At 47.8% G+C, this 19,396-nt stretch overlaps 10 protein-coding genes across 10 annotated transcripts; 5 read left to right on the top strand and 5 right to left on the bottom strand.

Moving 5' to 3' along the window:
* Positions 1-22: 22 nt before the first annotated feature.
* On the top strand, positions 23-856 carry PRE10 (proteasome core particle subunit alpha 7; the record flags this gene model as incomplete). Its single annotated transcript, XM_037284905.1, has 1 exon — positions 23-856. The coding sequence occupies one exon, from the start codon at positions 23-25 to the stop codon at positions 854-856; it is 834 nt and encodes a 277-aa protein (XP_037140801.1).
* An 88-nt stretch (positions 857-944) lies between these two features.
* SPC72 (gamma-tubulin complex subunit SPC72) lies at positions 945-3,227 on the bottom strand (the record flags this gene model as incomplete). Its single annotated transcript, XM_037284904.1, has 1 exon — positions 945-3,227. The coding sequence occupies one exon, from the start codon at positions 3,225-3,227 to the stop codon at positions 945-947; it is 2,283 nt and encodes a 760-aa protein (XP_037140800.1).
* A 405-nt stretch (positions 3,228-3,632) lies between these two features.
* PRT1 (translation initiation factor eIF3 core subunit b) lies at positions 3,633-5,828 on the top strand (the record flags this gene model as incomplete). The annotated part of the gene is made up of 1 exon (XM_037284903.1): positions 3,633-5,828. The coding sequence occupies one exon, from the start codon at positions 3,633-3,635 to the stop codon at positions 5,826-5,828; it is 2,196 nt and encodes a 731-aa protein (XP_037140799.1).
* An 89-nt stretch (positions 5,829-5,917) lies between these two features.
* On the bottom strand, positions 5,918-6,232 carry BOL3 (Bol3p; the record flags this gene model as incomplete). The annotated part of the gene is made up of 1 exon (XM_037284902.1): positions 5,918-6,232. One exon carries the CDS (start codon positions 6,230-6,232, stop codon positions 5,918-5,920), a length of 315 nt encoding a protein of 104 aa, XP_037140798.1.
* Positions 6,233-6,344: 112 nt separating this feature from the next.
* BOL1 (Bol1p) lies at positions 6,345-6,710 on the top strand (the record flags this gene model as incomplete). Its single annotated transcript, XM_037284901.1, has 1 exon — positions 6,345-6,710. One exon carries the CDS (start codon positions 6,345-6,347, stop codon positions 6,708-6,710), a length of 366 nt encoding a protein of 121 aa, XP_037140797.1.
* Positions 6,711-7,476: 766 nt separating this feature from the next.
* On the top strand, positions 7,477-8,439 carry HG536_0F04480 (reverse transcriptase/ribonuclease H family protein; the record flags this gene model as incomplete). The annotated part of the gene is made up of 1 exon (XM_037284900.1): positions 7,477-8,439. One exon carries the CDS (start codon positions 7,477-7,479, stop codon positions 8,437-8,439), a length of 963 nt encoding a protein of 320 aa, XP_037140796.1.
* Positions 8,440-10,030: 1,591 nt separating this feature from the next.
* Positions 10,031-12,463, bottom strand: HG536_0F04470 (uncharacterized protein; the record flags this gene model as incomplete). Its single annotated transcript, XM_037284899.1, has 1 exon — positions 10,031-12,463. The coding sequence occupies one exon, from the start codon at positions 12,461-12,463 to the stop codon at positions 10,031-10,033; it is 2,433 nt and encodes an 810-aa protein (XP_037140795.1).
* A 2,821-nt stretch (positions 12,464-15,284) lies between these two features.
* On the bottom strand, positions 15,285-16,337 carry HG536_0F04460 (uncharacterized protein; the record flags this gene model as incomplete). The annotated part of the gene is made up of 1 exon (XM_037284898.1): positions 15,285-16,337. One exon carries the CDS (start codon positions 16,335-16,337, stop codon positions 15,285-15,287), a length of 1,053 nt encoding a protein of 350 aa, XP_037140794.1.
* A 436-nt stretch (positions 16,338-16,773) lies between these two features.
* GCV3 (glycine decarboxylase subunit H) lies at positions 16,774-17,295 on the bottom strand (the record flags this gene model as incomplete). The annotated part of the gene is made up of 1 exon (XM_037284897.1): positions 16,774-17,295. The coding sequence occupies one exon, from the start codon at positions 17,293-17,295 to the stop codon at positions 16,774-16,776; it is 522 nt and encodes a 173-aa protein (XP_037140793.1).
* A 450-nt stretch (positions 17,296-17,745) lies between these two features.
* On the top strand, positions 17,746-19,224 carry PDE2 (3',5'-cyclic-nucleotide phosphodiesterase PDE2; the record flags this gene model as incomplete). The annotated part of the gene is made up of 1 exon (XM_037284896.1): positions 17,746-19,224. The coding sequence occupies one exon, from the start codon at positions 17,746-17,748 to the stop codon at positions 19,222-19,224; it is 1,479 nt and encodes a 492-aa protein (XP_037140792.1).
* Positions 19,225-19,396: the final 172 nt, after the last annotated feature.

Raw genomic sequence — 19,396 nt, 5'->3', positions numbered from 1 at the left:
AGGATTTGGCTTTGAATTCGAAATGACTTCAATTGGCACCGGTTACGATTTGTCCAATAGTGTTTTCTCTCCCGATGGAAGAAATTTCCAGGTCGAATATGCAGTGAAAGCGGTAGAAAACGGTACCACTTCGATCGGAATCAAGTTTAATGACGGTGTTGTGTTTGCTGTAGAGAAATTGATCACATCGAAATTGCTAGTACCCAAAAAGAATGTCAAGATCCAGGTAATCGACCGTCATATTGGATGTGTTTATTCAGGCCTGATGCCTGACGGCAGACAACTGGTGAACAGAGGGCGTGAAGAGGCATCTAGTTTCAAGAAGTTATACAACAAACCTATCCCTATACCGGCACTTGCGGACCGTCTGGGTCAATACGTACAGGCGCACACGCTGTATAACAGTGTGAGACCATTTGGTGTCACGACGATCTTCGGAGGAATAGACGAGGAGGGTCCTCATTTGTACATGCTTGAGCCAAGTGGCGCTCATTGGGGTTACAAGGGAGCCGCCACAGGGAAGGGCAGGCAGACGGCTAAGGCAGAGCTGGAGAAGTTGGTCGATAAGTATCCAGATGGGATAACTGGCAAGGAAGCTGTGAAACAGGCTGCCAAAATTATCTACATGGCACACGAAGACAACAAGGAAAAGGATTTCGAGTTGGAAATAAGTTGGTGCTCTGCATCTGAAACAAATGGTCTGCATAAAATGGTACAGGGCGAGCTTCTCGAAGAAGCAATCGAATTCGCCAAGAAGGAGGCCAATGGAGATCAAGATAGCGATGAATCTAGTGATGACGAACCCACAAATTCTGCCGTGGTTGTTGATGCAGAAGGGGATGTTAATATAGAATAGATCGGCGCGAGCCACCTCCATATTTCAATAAAGATAAATAAGAATCGACAAAGCTGCACTCTGAATACAGACAACCAGTGTTCGTTGATTACTTTCTGATTGTCGAGCTATACAATTGCTCTCTTAACAGGTCGTTCTCAGCTTCTAGGCGACTGATGCGGGACTCAGCTGCAGTGATGTCTAATTTTCGGCGTTCCCTTTCGGATATCCACTTTCTGCCCAGTTCCTCTATCCTCAATTGCAATTCTTTGCTGCTATGGCTCTCAGATTTTCTCTCTTTCTCGAGAAGCACCATGCTAGTGTACGATTCAACAATTGACTCTTGCGCTGTCTCTATGAAATTGTAAAGCGATTCGAGTTTAGGCTGCATTGACCTGACGGCAGTGGGACCATGCATGCGTCGTACAATTTCAAGCTTCCTCTTAGATTGATCAATAGACTTCTGCTGCAGAATTTTCCCTAAAGTAGTGAAAACCTTTTCCAAATGTAGCAATAAATGGTCTTTAAATCGTTCGAACTCGTTTTGGTACTTTTCTTCAAGCGAAAAGCTATTAGTTCTCTCTGTAAGCATTGCTCGCAACGAAGTACATTCGTTTTGCAGATCTTTGACTTGCCGTATTTTATCCTTCAGTTTTTCATTCAGCTCCATTTTATCCTGATCATGCAGATTTGTCATATTGCGCACCGTTTGATTTGTCCTCTGTGCATCCATGAGCAGCTCTTCAACCTTTGACTCTTTTATTTGTAAATCTGATCGGAGTTGCTCCATGACCTCAAGCATCTGATCTTTCTCCATTTGTAGAATGCCTAAGCTTTTTTCTAGATCACTCGCGAAACTTTCCCAATTATTCTCCTTTAATTTAGAGAGCTTTTTGTATTCTTGAAGTTCGGTCCTCAGCCTTTGTTCGTTTTTGCGCATTACATCTTGATCTTTTAGCTGATCCTTTACTTGCTGTAGTTCTTCGTTCTTCTCACTCATCGCAGAGTTCATCGCCTGTACAAGCGAATTTAAGTTATCGATATGGTCCTTGTAAGATTTCGATAAATCCAAATTAGCTCTGCTAGTCGATTCCTTCCCGTCGATAGTCTGAACACTTTCTTTATGCCTTTCCAAGGACTGCTCCAAAGCTTTAGATTCGCTCATTCCCGCTAAGCGGTTCAATAATCTATCCTGTTGAGAAAGACGGCTCAGGAGGAGTTTCTCTAAATCTGCAGATCTTTCGATCTTGGAACGTATGCCGTGGAAAAACTTATCATATTCCTGATGCAGACCTTCTATGGCAATCTCCAAACGTGTATCCATGGCTGATTCGTTTACTGGAAACTCAAATGTCTTTTCCGCCATTACACTTTCGTTAGTATCGTTGGCTTCAGTGCTGTTGGCTATCGCATCCACAGCAGCAACGCTGGTTTGGCCGTGATTCTCCTCAATTTCCGCCTGGGAAGCGGAGGATTTCATGTCTTGCAAAACTCTGCCAAATGTCGTTACAAGCGCATTCATCTTAACCATGGCAAATGAAGAAGATATTTGAATGGTCTTTTGCAAAGCATCGCGCTCCTCGGCAGAAAACTCGACGTTTTCCAGTAACAGATTGAGCATCTCATCTATTTTCTTGGCAAGTAGCTCTGAGTGCTCGAGATATTCATTTGCATATTCTAAAGTTTCTGCATGCTCGTTCTTCGTAGCCGCCAATTTGTCGCTCAGTTCGAAGATATCCTTTTCTAACTCTTCTATCCTAGTTTGCTTCTTTGAGTCGCTGTTTTCCAGGGTACTCAACTTTCTCCTAAGTTCTTCAAGCTCTTCGCTCTGCGACAACGTGGAGAGCAACTTGCCATAGAACGAGTCCCTATTTCTCTGCTCGTCATCGCCATAGTTCAGCTGCTTGATGACCTCCAACAGAGCCCGTACCTTCAACTTGTAAGTAGTCAACTGCTTCTGCAGTTGCTCTACATCGTTACAAGTGGTCGAAGTCGCCACAGTATATGCGCCATCCAGAGAAAACAGAGAATTTCTAGTATCTGGCCTCGAGTTACTGGGCGACGCGCCATCTACTAAAGTAGCAGACCGCGAAGCGCGTCGCTTGCCTTCCTTCCTGGCCTTGCCTTCGACGGATCTCCAGGGCGTCATCGACTCCCGCAGCCGCGGTATCGCCAGTCCTGACGAATCGTACGCCATATCCTCCTCATCGGTAGTGTCTACATCGCCGGGAGAACCAAGAAAGGGTCTTCGAGCAGTAATACCACCCGTGGTTCCCGCTGGTGATGTGCCTTCCGCAACGCACGGAGCAGAAGTAAAGCTCAAACTATCGCCATTGACAGTAACTCGCGGAGACAAAGCTAAACCATCGTCTCTAACTAATCCTTCCACCATATAAACTCAAATCAAACTCCACACAACCGTTAAGTCCCGCTCGCTTCAGAACACCAGTTTCACGACAGCTAACCTATCAAATGATCAGCACCTGGTTGGAATGACCACTCACAGACTCCAGACCTTCATAAACGCGCACTAATAGGCCACCAGAAGTGATTACCGCAACCTGTCGCTCAACTTTCATGTCTGTTGCCAGCTTTAAAGGTCCAGATCTTGTTACACAAAAAACCACGTTACCCTTCTTTACTTGACCTCATCGCTTGAAGCTCTTCAGCTAATCGAAAATTTTTCACTTTATAGTATGAAGAGATGAGGAATATCAGGGAACTTTAGCCTAGAAGCATAGTATGGATTTGGTTGTGAGGCTGAATTGATCTTCCACATTGTGAATTGGTTTCAAAGATGGCAACCGAGTTTGAAGATATCAAATTGGAGGAAATTCCGGTAGATGATGTTGATTTCATCGACTTGGAAGAGCAATACAAGGTCACAAATGATTTCAGTTTTGATCAATATATTGTTGTGAGTGGAGCGCCAGTGATTCCAGAATCTAAGGTTCCTGTGCTGAAGAAGGCTTTGACGGGTCTTTTCTCTAAAGCTGGCAAAGTGGTGGATATGGAGTTTCCCATTGATGCCGAGACTAAGAAGAGTAAAGGATTCTTATTCGTGGAATGTGCGTCTGCAGCGGATGCTGATAGAATAATCAAGGCTTTCCACACCAAGAGACTGGATTTGAAGCATAGACTATATCTCTACACTGTGAGAGACGTTGAAAAGTACAACTCTGATTCGTTCGAGGTCGAGTTCAAGGAGCCTGATATGCCGGGATTTGTTCCGTCGAGCGCTTTGAAGAGCTGGCTGCTGGATGAGCAAGTTAGGGACCAATATGTGGTGCAGAAGGACGATTTGACGACCGTTTTCTGGAACTCGTCTCTGGAAGACGCTGACAACGTTGTCGAATCAAGGGAAAACTGGTCCAGCAACTATGTCAGGTTCTCACCAAAAGGTACCTATCTTTTCTCGTACCACGACCAGGGTGTTGTTGCCTGGGGTGGACCTCATTTTGAGCGTTTGAGAAGATTCTACCATCCTAACGTGAGGACTTCTTCTGTGTCGCCTAACGAAAAATACCTGGTCACTTTCTCAGCGGACCCCATTCTGTGCAAGGATGACGACAAGGACTCTCCATTCAGCAAGAGAAACGAAGGCCACCAACTTTGTATTTGGGAAATCGCAACTGGTCTTTTAATGACCACTTTCCCTGTGGTGAAAAGCCCATTTTTGCACTGGCCTCTAGTCAGATGGTCGTTCGATGACAGGTACTGCGCACGTATGGTCGGTGATACCCTTGTGGTGCACGACTCTAGGAACGGTTTTGCTCCAATGGACAATAAGGCTCTGAAGGTTCCCGGCATCAGGGACTTTTCCTTTGCACCAAGCGGTGTCAAACTATATCCTTTCAGACAGAACGACGAGCCATCAGTACTGTTGGCTTACTGGACGCCTGAGACAAACAATATGTCCTGCAAAGGTACTGTTGTCGAGGTTTCTCGCGGCAGGGTTTTGAAGACTGTGAATCTGGTTCAAGTCTCCGACGTTTCCTTGCATTGGCAAAATCAGGCCGAGTTCCTGTGCTTCAACGTTGAACGTCACACCAAGTCCGGAAAGACCTTGTTCAGTAACTTGGAGATCTGTAAGCTGACTGAGAAGGACATTCCTGTCGAGAAGATTGAATTCAAGGATTGCGTCAAAGCTTTTGAATGGGAACCAAATGGGAACAGATTTGTTGCTATCGCTGACCGTGACATTGGTGACGATAATCCAGCTATTCCAAGGCACGTAATAAGCTTCTTTGCACCTGAAGCCAGAGAGAAGGAGAAGGGTCAGCAAGTTGCTGGTGTCAAGAAATGGAAGAAGGTGGTAGAGATAGCTGACAAGTTCTCAAACACTGTTTCATGGTCGCCAGCTGGTAGATTTGTTGTGATTGCCACTCTTGTGAAACCAAACGTCCGTAAATCGGATTTCCTATTCTTCGACATGGACTTCGCCGGTGAGAAGAACATCAATGATGTCAAAGACGTCCAAGCCTCCGTGAAGGACGTTGCTAAGCCAACTTTCATGTCCGCGACCGACATGACATGGGATCCTTCCGGTAGGTTCCTATGTGTCTGGTCAAGCGCCTTGAAACACAAGATGGAGAACGGTTTCAAGATCTACAACGTCGGTGGTGCGCTGGTCAAGGAGGAGACTATCGCCAACTTCAAGAACTTCGCTTGGAGACCAAGACCTGAGTCTCTGTTGAGCAACGCTGAGAAGAAGAAGGTCAGAAAGAATCTAAGAGAGTGGTCCGCTCAATTCGAGGAGCAAGATGCCATGGAAGCGGACTCCGCCATGAGAGACTTGATCTTGAGACAACGTGAACTATTGAAAGAATGGCACGACTACAGAGAATCGAGCTCCGAACGCATGCTCGAAGTCTTTGGTTACAAAGCCTTCGACGTTCCTCCGCTGGATGGCGACGAAGACGATTACACCATTATTGAAGAAGTGAAGGAAGAGATTCTCGAAGAGACGGAGGAAAAGGTTGACGATGAATAAATAGGATAGTAATATAGGCATTCTTTTCGGCCTCGGCCGCCACTATGTAATCAGCACCGAATATATACAAGAGTACGACAACCAAATGGTCACTCAGCTTTGGTACGCAGCTGCAGTCCGTGCCATCTGGGGATGTCTTCCTTCAGGATCTCGTTCACCAGTTTGTGCTGCTTGACAATCGAAAGGCCTTTGAACTTCTCGCTGCTGACGTCGATGGCAAACATCGAGCCGCAGCCGCCGGAGATATCCACCACCTGCAGTTTCTTCGGCTGAAGCGCCTTACTCAGTTTCTCTTGAATCATCGATTCCTCTGCGGTGAGCGAGTACAGACGTGTCAAGCTACCTCTCACGAAACGACTGGCAGCTAACCTGGCCGGCAATCTCAATGGCAGTATCATGGTCATCGGATGCGGACTGTAGCTGGCACCTTGCTGTGTTACGTAAGGCCCACCAGCGGTGAATTTTTCTCTTGCGCAAACCACCAAGAAGAAGAACAAGCATCATTCGACGAGCCTGATGCTACGTAGACTCGCCACCCGCACGATGTCCACCCCGCCAAACAGGAGCATTCAGGGCCCGATTGCCCAGAGCATCACCAAGAAGATCCACGACAACTTCCCGGACCTGTCCCATTTCGAGCTATTCAACGACTCGTACAAGCACGCCGGCCACCACGGCATAGCAGACTCCGCCAACCGCATCGAGTCCCACTTCAGACTTGAGCTTGCCAGCGACAAGTTCTGCGGCATGAGCCTGCCCAGCAGACACCGTCTCGTCTACGGCGTGCTGGCCGGCGAGCTGGGCGCCGACCGCGTCCACGCCCTGCAGCTCACCACCAGAACGCTCGACGAGCACAAGAGACGCTTAGACAGTTCTACATAGCTAACAACGCTCCCTACTGGTGCTGCTCCTCCTTCAGAGACCTCTCGTACGCCTCCAGCGTGAGCAACTCTGCGCTCTGCAGCTCGCTGGCGTCGCCGACCCTGATCTTGGCGATCCATCCTAGAACCATCGACCTCACAGAACCTTGTCAAACCATTGATCCCACGGACCATGACAGACCATCGACTTCACCGAATCACGGTGAATCCCAGCAGAAACCACTGACTTGTCCAATAGGAATCATCCACACGGAAGATGATCGACAAGTCCGTAAGCCCGCAAGAAACCATCGCAGTCTTTGGCCGGATGCTTTGTCCAAGTCCAAGTGCCACCCATCCCAGGAACCGGTTGAAGAAAGCACTTTCACACTCCTCCCAACAGACCTCCAAGCTAATATCGGCAAACAGAAATGACTTACCACGTACCGCCCTGGACAAGAAGGAAGTCTCCCATGAGATTGTCAAAATTGTGGATGATTGCTCGAGAAAGGATTCGTCGAACCGTCGAAGAGCCCCTACAGGTCACCATTCGTTCTCGTTAAAATAAAAAGAAAGATGGCTCATACCGGTTATTTGTAGACCACCGAGTCCTGAATGAACCCACGATCAAAGACCCAAGAATTGAAGTATTATTGGCAAAGATAGGCCGGTCTGCCGTTTTCTCGACGCTAGATCTCCACTGCGGTTATCACCAAATACCGGTCAAAAAGGAAGACGTCCCTGAGACTCCCTTTACCATTCATAACGGTAAATACCAATACCGAGTAATGCCGTTTGGGTTACTCAACGAACCATCCACCTTCTCAAGGTATATAGCTGACATCTTCCGCGATCTACCGTTCGTCCTAGTGTACCTCGATGACATCCTGGTAATGTCAGCGTCAAAGAAGGAACACATCAAACACTTAGATACGGTACTCCAACGATTAAAAGACCACCAGCTGATCGTCAAGGACAAGAAGTGTAAATTCCTACAACCTAAGATCGAGTTTCTAGGATACCACATTTCCGAACGATGTATCCGACCAATGAAGGATAACAGCAAAGCGATAAACGCTATCCCTGAATGTGAGACTGTGCGGGACGCACAGCGATTCCTTGGCATGATAAATTATTATCGGCGTTTTATTCCTCGGTGCTCAATGGTAGCACGACCTTTGATAGACTTCACGTCAAAGAAAACACCATGGACTCAAGCCCAGACCAAGGCTTTCGAAGAGCTTAAGAGGCTCCTAAGTTCCGCACCCCTACTCGTACCCTTTCATCTCGACAAAGAATACCGCTTAACGACAGATGCTAGTAAACTAGGTCTCGGAGCGGTGCTAGAAGAAACGGAGAATAAAAAGGTAACAGGAGTAGTTGGATATTTCTCGAAATTGCTCCAAGGTGCCCAGAACAACTACCCGGCAGGAGAGCTGGAGCTGTTGGGCATTATCGAAAGCTTACGCCCCTTCAAATACTTGCTACACGGCAAGCGGTTTACCTTAAGGACAGATGATATCTCACTTCTCACATTAAAGAACAGAAACGAACCGTCAATGGGACTCGCAAGATGGTTAGACGAGTTGGCGGAATATGACATAGAACTAGAGTACCTTAAGGGACCTGATAACGTCGTGGCGGACACCTTGCCAAGAAATGTGGCGATTAACGCGGTAGACCGCTTACCAACATCGGAACCATCACAAAGGACCCCAGACGTGCAAAAGAAGCGTATTGGGCCGCGGTAATGCACATATTGGAGTAAGAAAATAAGGCAATCAACCTGCAAACCAAAGATTGGCAACAATGGGTAACGAAACTGCGTCGATCACCACAGGCCACGAAACACTTTAACATTGACGAGGGTACCTTGCGTTATGACAAGCGTTATTGTGTACCAAATACCAGAATCCACGAAGTTCTAGAAGTTTACCACGATCGTGCACTTTTTGGCGGACACTATGGTGAATCAATCACCTATGGCAAAGTAGCTGAAATGTTCTATTGGCCAAAGATGCTGTCGTCAGTCCGTAGATACGTCAAGAGTTGTCTGCAATGTCAGATTATGAAAAACTCTCGACAGCATAACCAAGGACTGTTGCTACCATTGCCCATTCCCAAAGGGCGATGGCTGGTCATCTCCATGGACTTCGCGCGAATCTCCCACGCACATCCCAGGGACACGACATCCTATTGTTGTACGTAGGTTCTCGAAGAGAGCTCACCTTATACCATGTCGGAAAACACTGGACGCTCGAGGTATTAAGGGCCTGCTATACCGGCTTGTCTTCGCTTATCACGGTTTTCCCGGGCTGTTACGTCCGACCAGGCTCACAGCTAAACTATTTCATGAAATGGCCTCCCGACTGGGCATAAAGCTCACGATGTCATCTTCGAACCATCCCCAAACTGACGGCCAAAGTGAGCGAACCATCCAAGTCTTGAACAGGTTGCTCAGAATGTACACCAATGTGGACCATTCACAGTGGGACACTTTGTTACCCCAGATCGAATACGTGTACAATTCGACACCTTCGAAGTAATCCCAACGCACACCGTTTGAACTTGACTGCGGCTACATACCTAAGGAACCCATTGTCAACACCGCAAACGAGTTATCTGCGCGTTCCTTCACCGCTGTTAAGTTTGGGTCGATAACCGTGATCGCCCAGGATGCTCTAACCGCAGCTCAACACAGACAGCAAGCCTCTCACAATCGGGGGAGGAAGGAAGTTCAGTACAAAGTCGGAGACTATGTATTGTTACGCAGGGACGCGTACCACAACACTGGCAAATACTGGAAAGTGCAACTGCTCTTCGTCGGGCCATTTTGCAGTAGTCTGCTCCGCTAGATGCTACTAGAGTAGAAGGGATGGTAGCGTGGTGGTGCCTACTGGGGTAGGCCTGCTCACTTGAGTCTTCAAGATAACTCCATGTGTGTCGGCTTCCTCTGGGGTGCAGTATTGTATGTCATTGTCTTGCATAATATATTCGAAACTGCTCCAGTCAGATATAAGTCATCTGAGGAGGCGGCGTCTATAATACCGTGAGATCGAGATGATGCTTCCCAGTCGTAGCCGTCACTAGTGACTCTAATATCGTAAACCAGGCATGTTCAATGAGTAACCGGGTAATAGTTCCACTCCAACTCGGTAGCGCCATTTCGAGTAATGAGTATGCGCGAAACCTACTCATCGTAGAGAGTGTGAGTGATTATGAGTTTGTCACTATTTACAAATTGGGTAGTTTCTGAGTATTATTCGTGGGTCACGATTTAGGACGTATTACTTTACACGAAATTTAGCGAAGCATCTAGGATTCACACTCAAGGTATGCCTATCAGCCCACAGGTGTAGGACTATCTGTAGCCTGTCTAAGAGAATCCTCGGGTGTCCGGGGAGCAGTTGGAGTTTCTGGAGACCAGGATTCTTGTGGCCATTCTTCAAAAATGGCATCGTCGCTGTCTTCTCGCTCGTGGTCTGAATCGTCAAGGTTAATATCGAAATCATCATCATCCAAGATAGCATCGGATACTAGGCCGCCATTATAAAAACCAAAATTTGAAAATCGATCCCTTAAAATCATCAACGTTCCTATGTTATTGTGACTTAAACGTGCTCGATCTTTCCTAACAACCCTGCCAGCGAGCGAGAAACACCTTTCCACATCACAGGAGGTAAACTTGGTGTAGAACAAAGACATTGCCAATTTAAAAAGCATCGGATAAGTATGGCGGTGGTCATACCACCATTTTATCGCTTCCTGTCTAGAGTTTCCTGCGATTACAGGCTCTCTCTGATATCTTACCCATTCTTCAAGACTTCCATCATTGCACTCAGCTTCCATGGCAGCCGATCCGGTATGCCTCGACGGATCAGGTGCGACACGGATATTAAACGACAGCAGGTTTTCATCGCTACAAGCTTCAGGAATCTTTCTCCGCTCCTGTTCCGTAGCACAGCTAAACCTCTGTACTTTCAGGTAGTTGCGCATGAATGAGTTAACTTCGCTTATTCTAACCGTGAACTCCTCGTCTTCCATTATTTCATAAAGCTTGTCTTGTTTTGCCGTTGGATCTAGGATCACTGCAACGTAGAATAGAGGATTCACCTGGATATCAGATAAATAGTCTTCGTAGCAGCGGCAGGAATCTTTGATTGCTTGAAGAACAATTCTTTTATCATCCAAAGATAGAGACTCTGGGCCATTGAAATAAGAGAAATCCATGCCTGGAGTTTTAGGAATATGGTTTCCGGCAAACGCACGTAAGCACAGTTTGTAGTAGTGACCTAGTAGGTAGTAAAGAGGAACGCCTTGAGGGAGATTGTTAAACTCATCATTCTGAAAATGGAAATTCAGTTTACCGAATATATCACAGCACTTAACGAAGTATGTCAGCATTTGAATTGTCTTTTCCTCAAATCTTATGTCACTCTGGACTCGATTGATGATGTGAGTATGGGATTTTGTGTCGAGTGCTTTAAACCATTCCGAATAGGCATCATAATTCTGTAAAAAAACAGTAACTTGTCTCCAGGAATAAATCCATCTGGTTTGTGATTCATATGGTATAAGCGGTATACCATGTTCTTTCAAACTTGCATTGACCGCAGTTGAGCGCCTCATGATTTTCGCCAGCTTGGTCACTTTACTGAAGGCGTCGGCAAATAAGAGGTCTTCAGACAAACTCTTTATGATTCTCCCGAAGATCAAATTTAACACATGGTTAGCGCAACGGATAAAGCGAACTTTGCCCAGCATTTGATGTCCAGAAGGCTTTATTTTGTTCAAGTAGTCATAGACAAGACTCTTGTGAAAAGACTCATTATTTGTAGCGTTGTCCATGGTTATAGTTCCAAGCTTATCAACAAGGTTATGTCTATCTAAAATCTCCTTGAAAACCTTGTATATGTTTAAGCCAGTGTGTCGCTTATGCCCCAGACTAATGAACTCTAGTAGATGACAGTTGCGGGATTCCCCTCGGTTGTTCAGCAGGATTTTCGCATCATTGGCCAGTTCCAGTGATTCCATATTGAGGATATTCGGAGCGAAAGAAACCATTACCGCGAGGAATGAAATATTGCTAGGAGAAGTCCATATATCCAACTGTATATTAACCATGGTGGTGTCTTTTAAGTTGCAATGCAGGGTCTCATTCAGGTACCTTTTAAAAAGATTAATTTTAGTGGATAGTGTTGTTCTAGACTGGATGAAGGCATTGGCTGGGTTCGTTTGATTTATCAACCTCCAACTTAGAAGCCTCACAAAGTTGAAGGGTAAAAAGCCCTCTGATATCAAAAGTAGTGTTTGTAGAGCCTGAGGGTTTTTCTGGCATTCCTGCACTAGAGATTCGCTCAGTCTGAGTGACTTTGATCTCCTAGGAAGCATATCCAGAGTTTTTAGATTGCTCCCTTTCGGCTTCTTGCTCTTTAGAGCACTGGGATGGACAGCGGTAATATGCTTTGACAAGTTTCCGGTCGATTCTCCCTCTCTAAACGTCTTCCCACAGTAAATACATTTGGCTCTCTTTTTGTTGTTCAAATTCAGGAGGGTAAAATGTATCTTGAAAGATGATCGCTCCATCCAACGTGAGGGGCTTTTCTTTGGACTTTTCTTGACCTTCAACGTTGTGTTCGGGGTAGATCTGATCATTTCAGCTGGTGTTGCCGGGCATGAACGCGAAGAAATAGGAGCGCTTAGGCTTGAAGTCTTTGTAAACGGCATATCTTGCTGGATAACAATCGGGGTTGCATGAGTGTTAGCACCTGACATATTTTCACACTGATGATTTATATGATGATCTCTTGTAAGTAACGACCAAAGTTGTGAAGTTTTCTGATGTTTGACGCGTTTTCGCCAAAATTTATACTTCACGCGTTGATTTAGGGTTTCTGACCCTATGAGGTGCCCTGAGACTCGGGATTGATCTGAAACTATACTAGACAGTATCTGTAGATGGAATTACCTATCATCCTTTGAATACAGTGAGTCTGAATTGCTTTCTTATAAAACTGTTAAATGTTTTATAAAAGTGTTTCAAGCGGCTAAACATGAATTGATTGATGTTGTTGCAGCTTCTTGAAAAACGTATAAATTGCAAACGGGTAGGCAATCAGGTAAATATATTTCTCAAAAATGAGTACTCAAACAAAACTACGTCAATAACGAGGTCCCGTTTCGAGTACTCAATGATCGTAAATAAAGAGAAATAGCAGGTAACCCGTAAACTTCGTACATTATGATACTCATTGAACAAGCCTGGTAATAGTGTTACTCTCACTCTCTACGATGAGTAGGTTTCGCGCATACTCATTACTCGAAATGGCGCTACCGAGTTGGAGCAGAGCTATTACCCGGTTACTCGGTGAACAAGCCTGGACGTATCTATATACAGCACACTTATGCCTATATTTAGTATCGTAACTAGAGATCTGGAAATTCGACCACAGTTGCTAGTATCAAGCTTCTAGGCCCCCCCACGCCTGAGGCTGCTGCCAGGAGTACGGGTTACCCGCCACACGTCCTGCACCCTGACCCCCCGCCATGGAATATGTTTCCCTGTCAACGCCTGTCTAGCCGCACCACAGTATCACAAAAATTGTGGGCAAGTATGGCTTTCGCTCTAGCTCTCTACATTGCACTCAGCATCCAAACAAAAGCATGACGACTTGTTTCCCCGGATCAATGACAATCAGAGAAACATCAATCCGACGGAACACCGTATAAAAATGTCGTGGAAGGTAAAGATGTGTCCACAAAAAGATTGATATCCAATACAACACGGAATATAGGAAGATAGGGAATGACAGTTCAAGTAGACAAAAGCACAAACGAGACATTGACCCCAGATTCAACAGAAGAATCCTTAGCTGATACGAATATAAGGCTTGGAAAGTTTCTTCTAATAGGAGTGGCAATAATTGTATCATTGGGTTTCTTTTTCTTATATTATCTGGCACCACGTTATGGTTGAATGGGTAAAGTTTACCGTTTGTGGGACCGCAGCAGTATGTGCTGGGGTAGCTGTTTATTCTGGCAGTCTGTTTGTGCAAAGCTGTTCTTGGAAGTCTCCAGCTGCAGCTGGACTATTTCCTTCAGAAGGTCCTGCCCGTTTTGCAGCTTGTGCTGGGGTGGCAGCATCGTGGGTAGCTTCCACATTTTTTGCTGGAGCTGGCGGTTTGTATACCTGGAATTATGATGAGCCACCTGTACCGACAGCTCCAGCAATGTGCTGAACCAGAATCACAAGTCCAGCCAGCCATTGAACCAGAATCATAAGTCCAGCCACCTATTCCGACTGCTCCAGCGATAAATGTGGAAAATCCCCACAATGGTAGACTATTTATTCACCTTATAAGGCTATTTACAGGGCGAATATATTATTATAGGGTATTGACAGGGCGAATAAATTACTATAGGGTGAGACTATTTATTCACCCTATAAATACCCTATAATAATTTATTCACCCTGTAAATAGCCTTATAAGGTGAATAAATAGTCTAAAAGACCAGGATTAATTGAGCTAAAGAAACAAGAACCAGGTGCGTCAACAGCAAACGTATTATTGCAAAAATAATGTGATTTTGGCTAGTATTTATTAATACTAAATTACTGGAATCCCCTTTTCTGGACCGGAGAATTCCCTAATAGACTCCTAAGCTGGGTCCCTTTCATATGTATCATTTGGACCTCTCGTCGAGTCGCTATCCAAGGCCTAGGCGCGCTATACAGCTCACTTGTATTGGCAATAGATCTATGGGGCCAAATATATGGCTGACTAAGCCCTAGACCTTCGATTACATCTTACCAAACTGATATGTTCAGCTCGTACTACTACAGAACGTTTCTGATCATTATATAGTATTTATCAGTAATTAACAACTTCTATCTCAATATCTCAACAAGAGTAGCACCCTGATAACGACCGATAGGTCCATTTTATCTATTTCATTTTCAAGCTCTCGCCGCCTCGCAGCCTGTAGATCAGAAGTCTTTAAAATAGCTTGCAAGGTTCAAGCTTAATAGCTTGGCTACATCGGTCACGTCATCGATGACCGCATGTGCAACTAGCCATATAGGTTCTATCTCCTCGGCGGAAGGCATGACGCTTAATAGCTGCAAGTCAAATGAGACATATCAAAATGAACCTATATGACAACTAGCGGTTATAAACGACTTTCCATCCAAAATGACAAGGATTCCATAAAGCGCACTCTGTCTTTGTATTATTGACGAATTCTGAAATAAATATCTTGAGTCTCAACTGGTAAATTTAAACCAGAGCCACGACTGGCTGTCAAGCCCTGATGAACAAGCAAGACCAGCCGAAACGCAAACCCAAAAGGAGGCTCGGCGGTACGAATCTATAATATCGTTGGCCGATGTATCAATGTCTAGTAGTGCATTGTGATAGGCAGGAATTGGCAAAATGGTTTGCGGCTCATAATCTTGTCAGAGATTGTCTTACAATAATGTACTTCGCCTCTTAAGTGAAAACTTACCCTCTTGAGAATACAGTGGTATGATCGAAACATACATATACGAGATCAGCAAGCTTAGAGGCAAGCTTCTGCTCCCGCACCACATCCAGTCTTATTTGTAACCCAGTTTAAGTGCCTCGTCATAAGTTGGATAGTCCGTATAACCTTCCTTGGTCTTTGCGTAAAAAGTCTCTCTGATGTACTTGTTTAATGGCAGGCCCTTCTCGATGCGGTCAACCATATCAGGGTTTGCGATAAAAAACCTACCGTATCCGATCAATGTTCTCCCATCAGCTACCATTTTCCTCACTTCTTCCGGATGCGAAGCCAGACCACCCGCCCTAATAATAGGACCTTTCCAGATAGAGTAAGCAAAGTCATTAGTGCCTTCATTGTATTCTCCTTGGCCTTCGGTATCAAATGGATTCGTGACACGAGGTTCGACGAGATGCACAAAAGCTAGGCGCTTACCAGCTCTAGCCCTCTTCTCCAATTCGCCCAATACGTAGGCATAGTGAGCGATGATCAATGGTTCTTGACCACAGGACATAACACTGAAAGTACCATATGGCATAAATCTGATACCGAGCTTATTGCAACCGATGGCCTCCGTGAGTGCATCAACCACTTCCAATGTGAATCGAGCTCTGTTTTCAATCGATCCACCGTATTCGTCTGTTCTCTTATTGGAGATAGGGTCCAAAAATTGATTTAGTAGGTTACCGCCGGCGCACTGTATTTCAACACCATCGGCACCAGCCTCAATGGAGTTCTTGGCACCATTAACGTAATCGTTAATATATTGCTTGATCTCGTCCTTGGTCAAACCGAGTTGTCGGTTGTTGCTCTCAACTGCCTCCTCACGTCTAGCTTCATCCATGTAAAGTTCGTCGGAAGCAGACACGAAAGGAAGACCGTCTCTGGCCAAAGCTCCAAGAAGTGCTTTTCCATTCAAAGACCATAACCGCACCCACACGAACGATTTGTTGTTGTGAATCTTGGCGATAATTTTCTTCCACTTCTCAATCTGTTCCTCGGACCAGATACCTGGAACATTGTCGTAGCCTCCACTGCGAGCAGATGGGTATGCAGCCTCGGTTATGATCAAAGTACCTGGCCTCTTCGCGCTGGTCGTACTACTCGATGGCCCAGTCGTTCGGCACATTACCGGGGTGGTAAGCTCTCATTCTAGTCAAAGGTTGGCATGACAACGCGGTGCTTCAATTCATTGTTTCCAATCTTGATTGGCTTGAATAGAGTGGTATCACCCAAGGCAACAGGCTCGACAAGATGGAAGTGTAAATAGAATGGCTGGATAAGGTGAATGGCTGGCTAAAACACTATTCTGATTACCATCGAGAGGTCCAAATAAACATATAAAAGGGTCCCAGTTGAGAGTTATTAGAAAGCTCTCAGGTCCAGGAAACGACCAGGATTCCATAGGATACAGACTATAGTCTATTAGCTATGAATACTAGACGAACTATCACACTTGGTAGCGCCGCGTGGTGGAGAACTGCAGCACGTGGACGCGGCCTCGGCCGCGAACGCTCTACGAGCACAAGAGACGCTTAGACGTTCTACATAGCTAACAACGCTCCCTACTCGTGCTGGTCCTCCTTCAGAGACCTCTCGTACGCCTCCAGCGTGAGCAGCTCTGCGCTCTGCAGCTCGCTGGCGTCGCCGATCCTGATCTTGGCGATCCACCCGTCGCCCATCGGGTCCTTGTTGATCAGCTGCGGCGCCTCCTCGAGCGCCGCGTTCGCCTCGACCACCTCTCCCGCCACCGGCTGGTAGATCTCGGACGCAGACTTGACCGACTCCACCGACCCGAGCGACTCGCCCTTTTCCAGCGAGCTGCCCGTCTCGGGCAGCTCCACGTACGTAGCGTCCCCGAGCGCGTCTGCCGCGTACCTGGTGATCCCGACAAACGCTGTTCCGTCCTGGTGTGCCGCGATCCACTCGTGCTGGCTCGTGTACAGCACTGTCGACGGCCCCGCGCCCGAGTACGTGAAAGGAAGACCCGTCTTGGTCAAAGCATTCGACGACTGCGCTCTCGCAAACACCCGCAACACTCCTGCCGCGCTGCTGCGCCCGACTACCGCTCTTGCAACTCCAAACATCTGTTCTACTCTGTGTGTCGCTGCTGTGTGGCCTCTGTCTCACCGTCCCGCTTCATACCTCGCCCACTTAAACCTCGACCGCAGAGGAGTCACCCGAACGCGCCAGAGAAGTCAGCCTCCACTCACACCGCTACCCGCTGCATTCTCTCCGCGTAGCCGCGGGCACGAGAACCGCAGCCGCAGGAATGCCAGGACGACCGCTGCCGGGGCCAGCTCGCGCCAGCTCGCGCACACTGTTATCTTGCTGGCTGCGCTGAACGAATTTTTCAGCACCGGCAGCCAGAGAAAAAGAAAGCGTGCTTCTGGAAAGAGAGCAGCACGACGAAGAGCGTGGTAACGGCTGCGGACCAATTGCGAGACGATTGAAGCTCAATTGCAGCAGTGGCAGGAGCTTTGGACAAGTGGAGCTGCTGGAGAGAGTTTGGTGGCAACGCTGGGAGCACGAACGAGATGTCTACGCTGTTCGTGGTTGGCGAGGTCGAGCGTGCAGAGGTGACACGGGCGTTGGACGCCCTGGCAGGCGTGTGTGACCGACGGGTGCAGGTGGCGGATCTGCCGGGGCTGTTCGTTCGGTTGTACAGCGACCGGCTGGCGGGCAGCCGGTGGAACTACGAGGAGGGCGTGTCCGTGGTGGTGCACGCGGGGGGCAGCGCGGAGTCGCGCGAGCTGGACGCCACGTTCAGGGCGTTCCTGCCGGTGTTCAACCTGGTGGCGCTCGAGCAGCGCGCGGCAGCGGCACGGCTGCCGGAGCTGCTGCGGGAGCTGCCCGCACAGAACGCGGCGTGCCGCGACCGCATCCGGCGCATGGCGCACTGGATGTACTACGGCGGCTCGGGCAGCTGCTCGAGCAGGGTGTACTCGATCGTCAGACAGCTGCGGGCGACGGGCGAGCCGCGGTCCGCGGCTCGCGCGATACCGAGCGCGGTGGAGGCGGTCGACTTTGTGTCGCTGCTGGCGGGCGCGACGCGGGGCGGCGAGCCGCGGTACTGGCGGCTATTGTCGACGTGGGGCTTCCAGCCGCACTCTCTGGGTGCCGCCGAGCTGGTGTATTGCGCGTTCGTTCTGCTGAGGAAGCTCTCTGCGGACGCCGGCGTCGGACTTTCGGACAACAGGCTGCTGCTGTTTCTGTTCACGCTGGAAGCGTCGTACCACCAGGTGAACAAGTTCCACAACTTCAGGCACGCGGTAGACGTGATGCAGGCGACGTGGCGGCTGTGCGAGAACATAATAGACGACCGCTTGCAGGTGCTGCTGCTCTCAATGGCCGCGATCGGCCACGACATCGGACATCCGGGCTCGAACAACATGCTGCTGACAAAGTTCGGGGCGCCCGTGGCAACGGCGTACGGCGAGTCCGTGCTGGAGAACATGCACAAGGACTTTTTCCAGCAGCTGCTGAAGAGTCAGTGGCCGCAGCTGCTGGGGCTGAGCCAGAGTCTGTGCAAGGGAGAGTCGCAGTACAACCTGATCGCGGAGACCATCCTGGCGACCGATATGGCGCTGCATGCGGAGTACGTGGATAAGCTGAAGGAAAACCACAGGATCGACAACCTGAAGATGCTGACGTCTTTGATCATAAAGGCTGCCGACATCTCAAACGTCACGAGACCGCTTGCTATCTCTGCCCAGTGGGCGTATCTGATAACGCTCGAGTTCAGAGACTGCTCGTTGCTGGAGGAGTATCAGGCGAAGGGCGACGGCGGCCAGAGCGCGCCGCAAGACGAAGAATCCGGACATACGAACAGCGGCCGGCTGTTGTCGCCGGACGAGTTGGTGGATAAATATCCGTGCATTCCCGGAGGTCAGATTTTTTTCATTGACACCTTCGCCGAACAGTTCTTCAAAGAGTTCTGCCAGAAATTCCCGGAGTTGAACTTCCTGATAGATAATGTGCAATCGAACAAGAAGTTTTGGCTGGAAAAACTGTAGCAGCCGTGGAAACTTGCCGAAGAGCCGGCTTTGTTTTTACGGATATCGGGTTTTCATCTCTGCCGCGCAAGGCGCGGCGCGCCGTGAACTATAAACTCGCTAAACAACCATCTTCGTCATTCGTGCATTGGAGAAATCCACTTACTACGCATTCCTCGAAGGCTCAATCTAT

The sequence above is a fragment of the Torulaspora globosa genome, chromosome 6 (genome assembly GCF_014133895.1).
Source record: "Torulaspora globosa chromosome 6, complete sequence".
In the NCBI taxonomy this organism is placed as follows: Eukaryota; Fungi; Ascomycota; class Saccharomycetes; order Saccharomycetales; family Saccharomycetaceae; genus Torulaspora; species Torulaspora globosa.
Note: the sequence above shows the minus strand (reverse complement) of the source record. Positions and strands in the feature narration are given on the sequence as shown.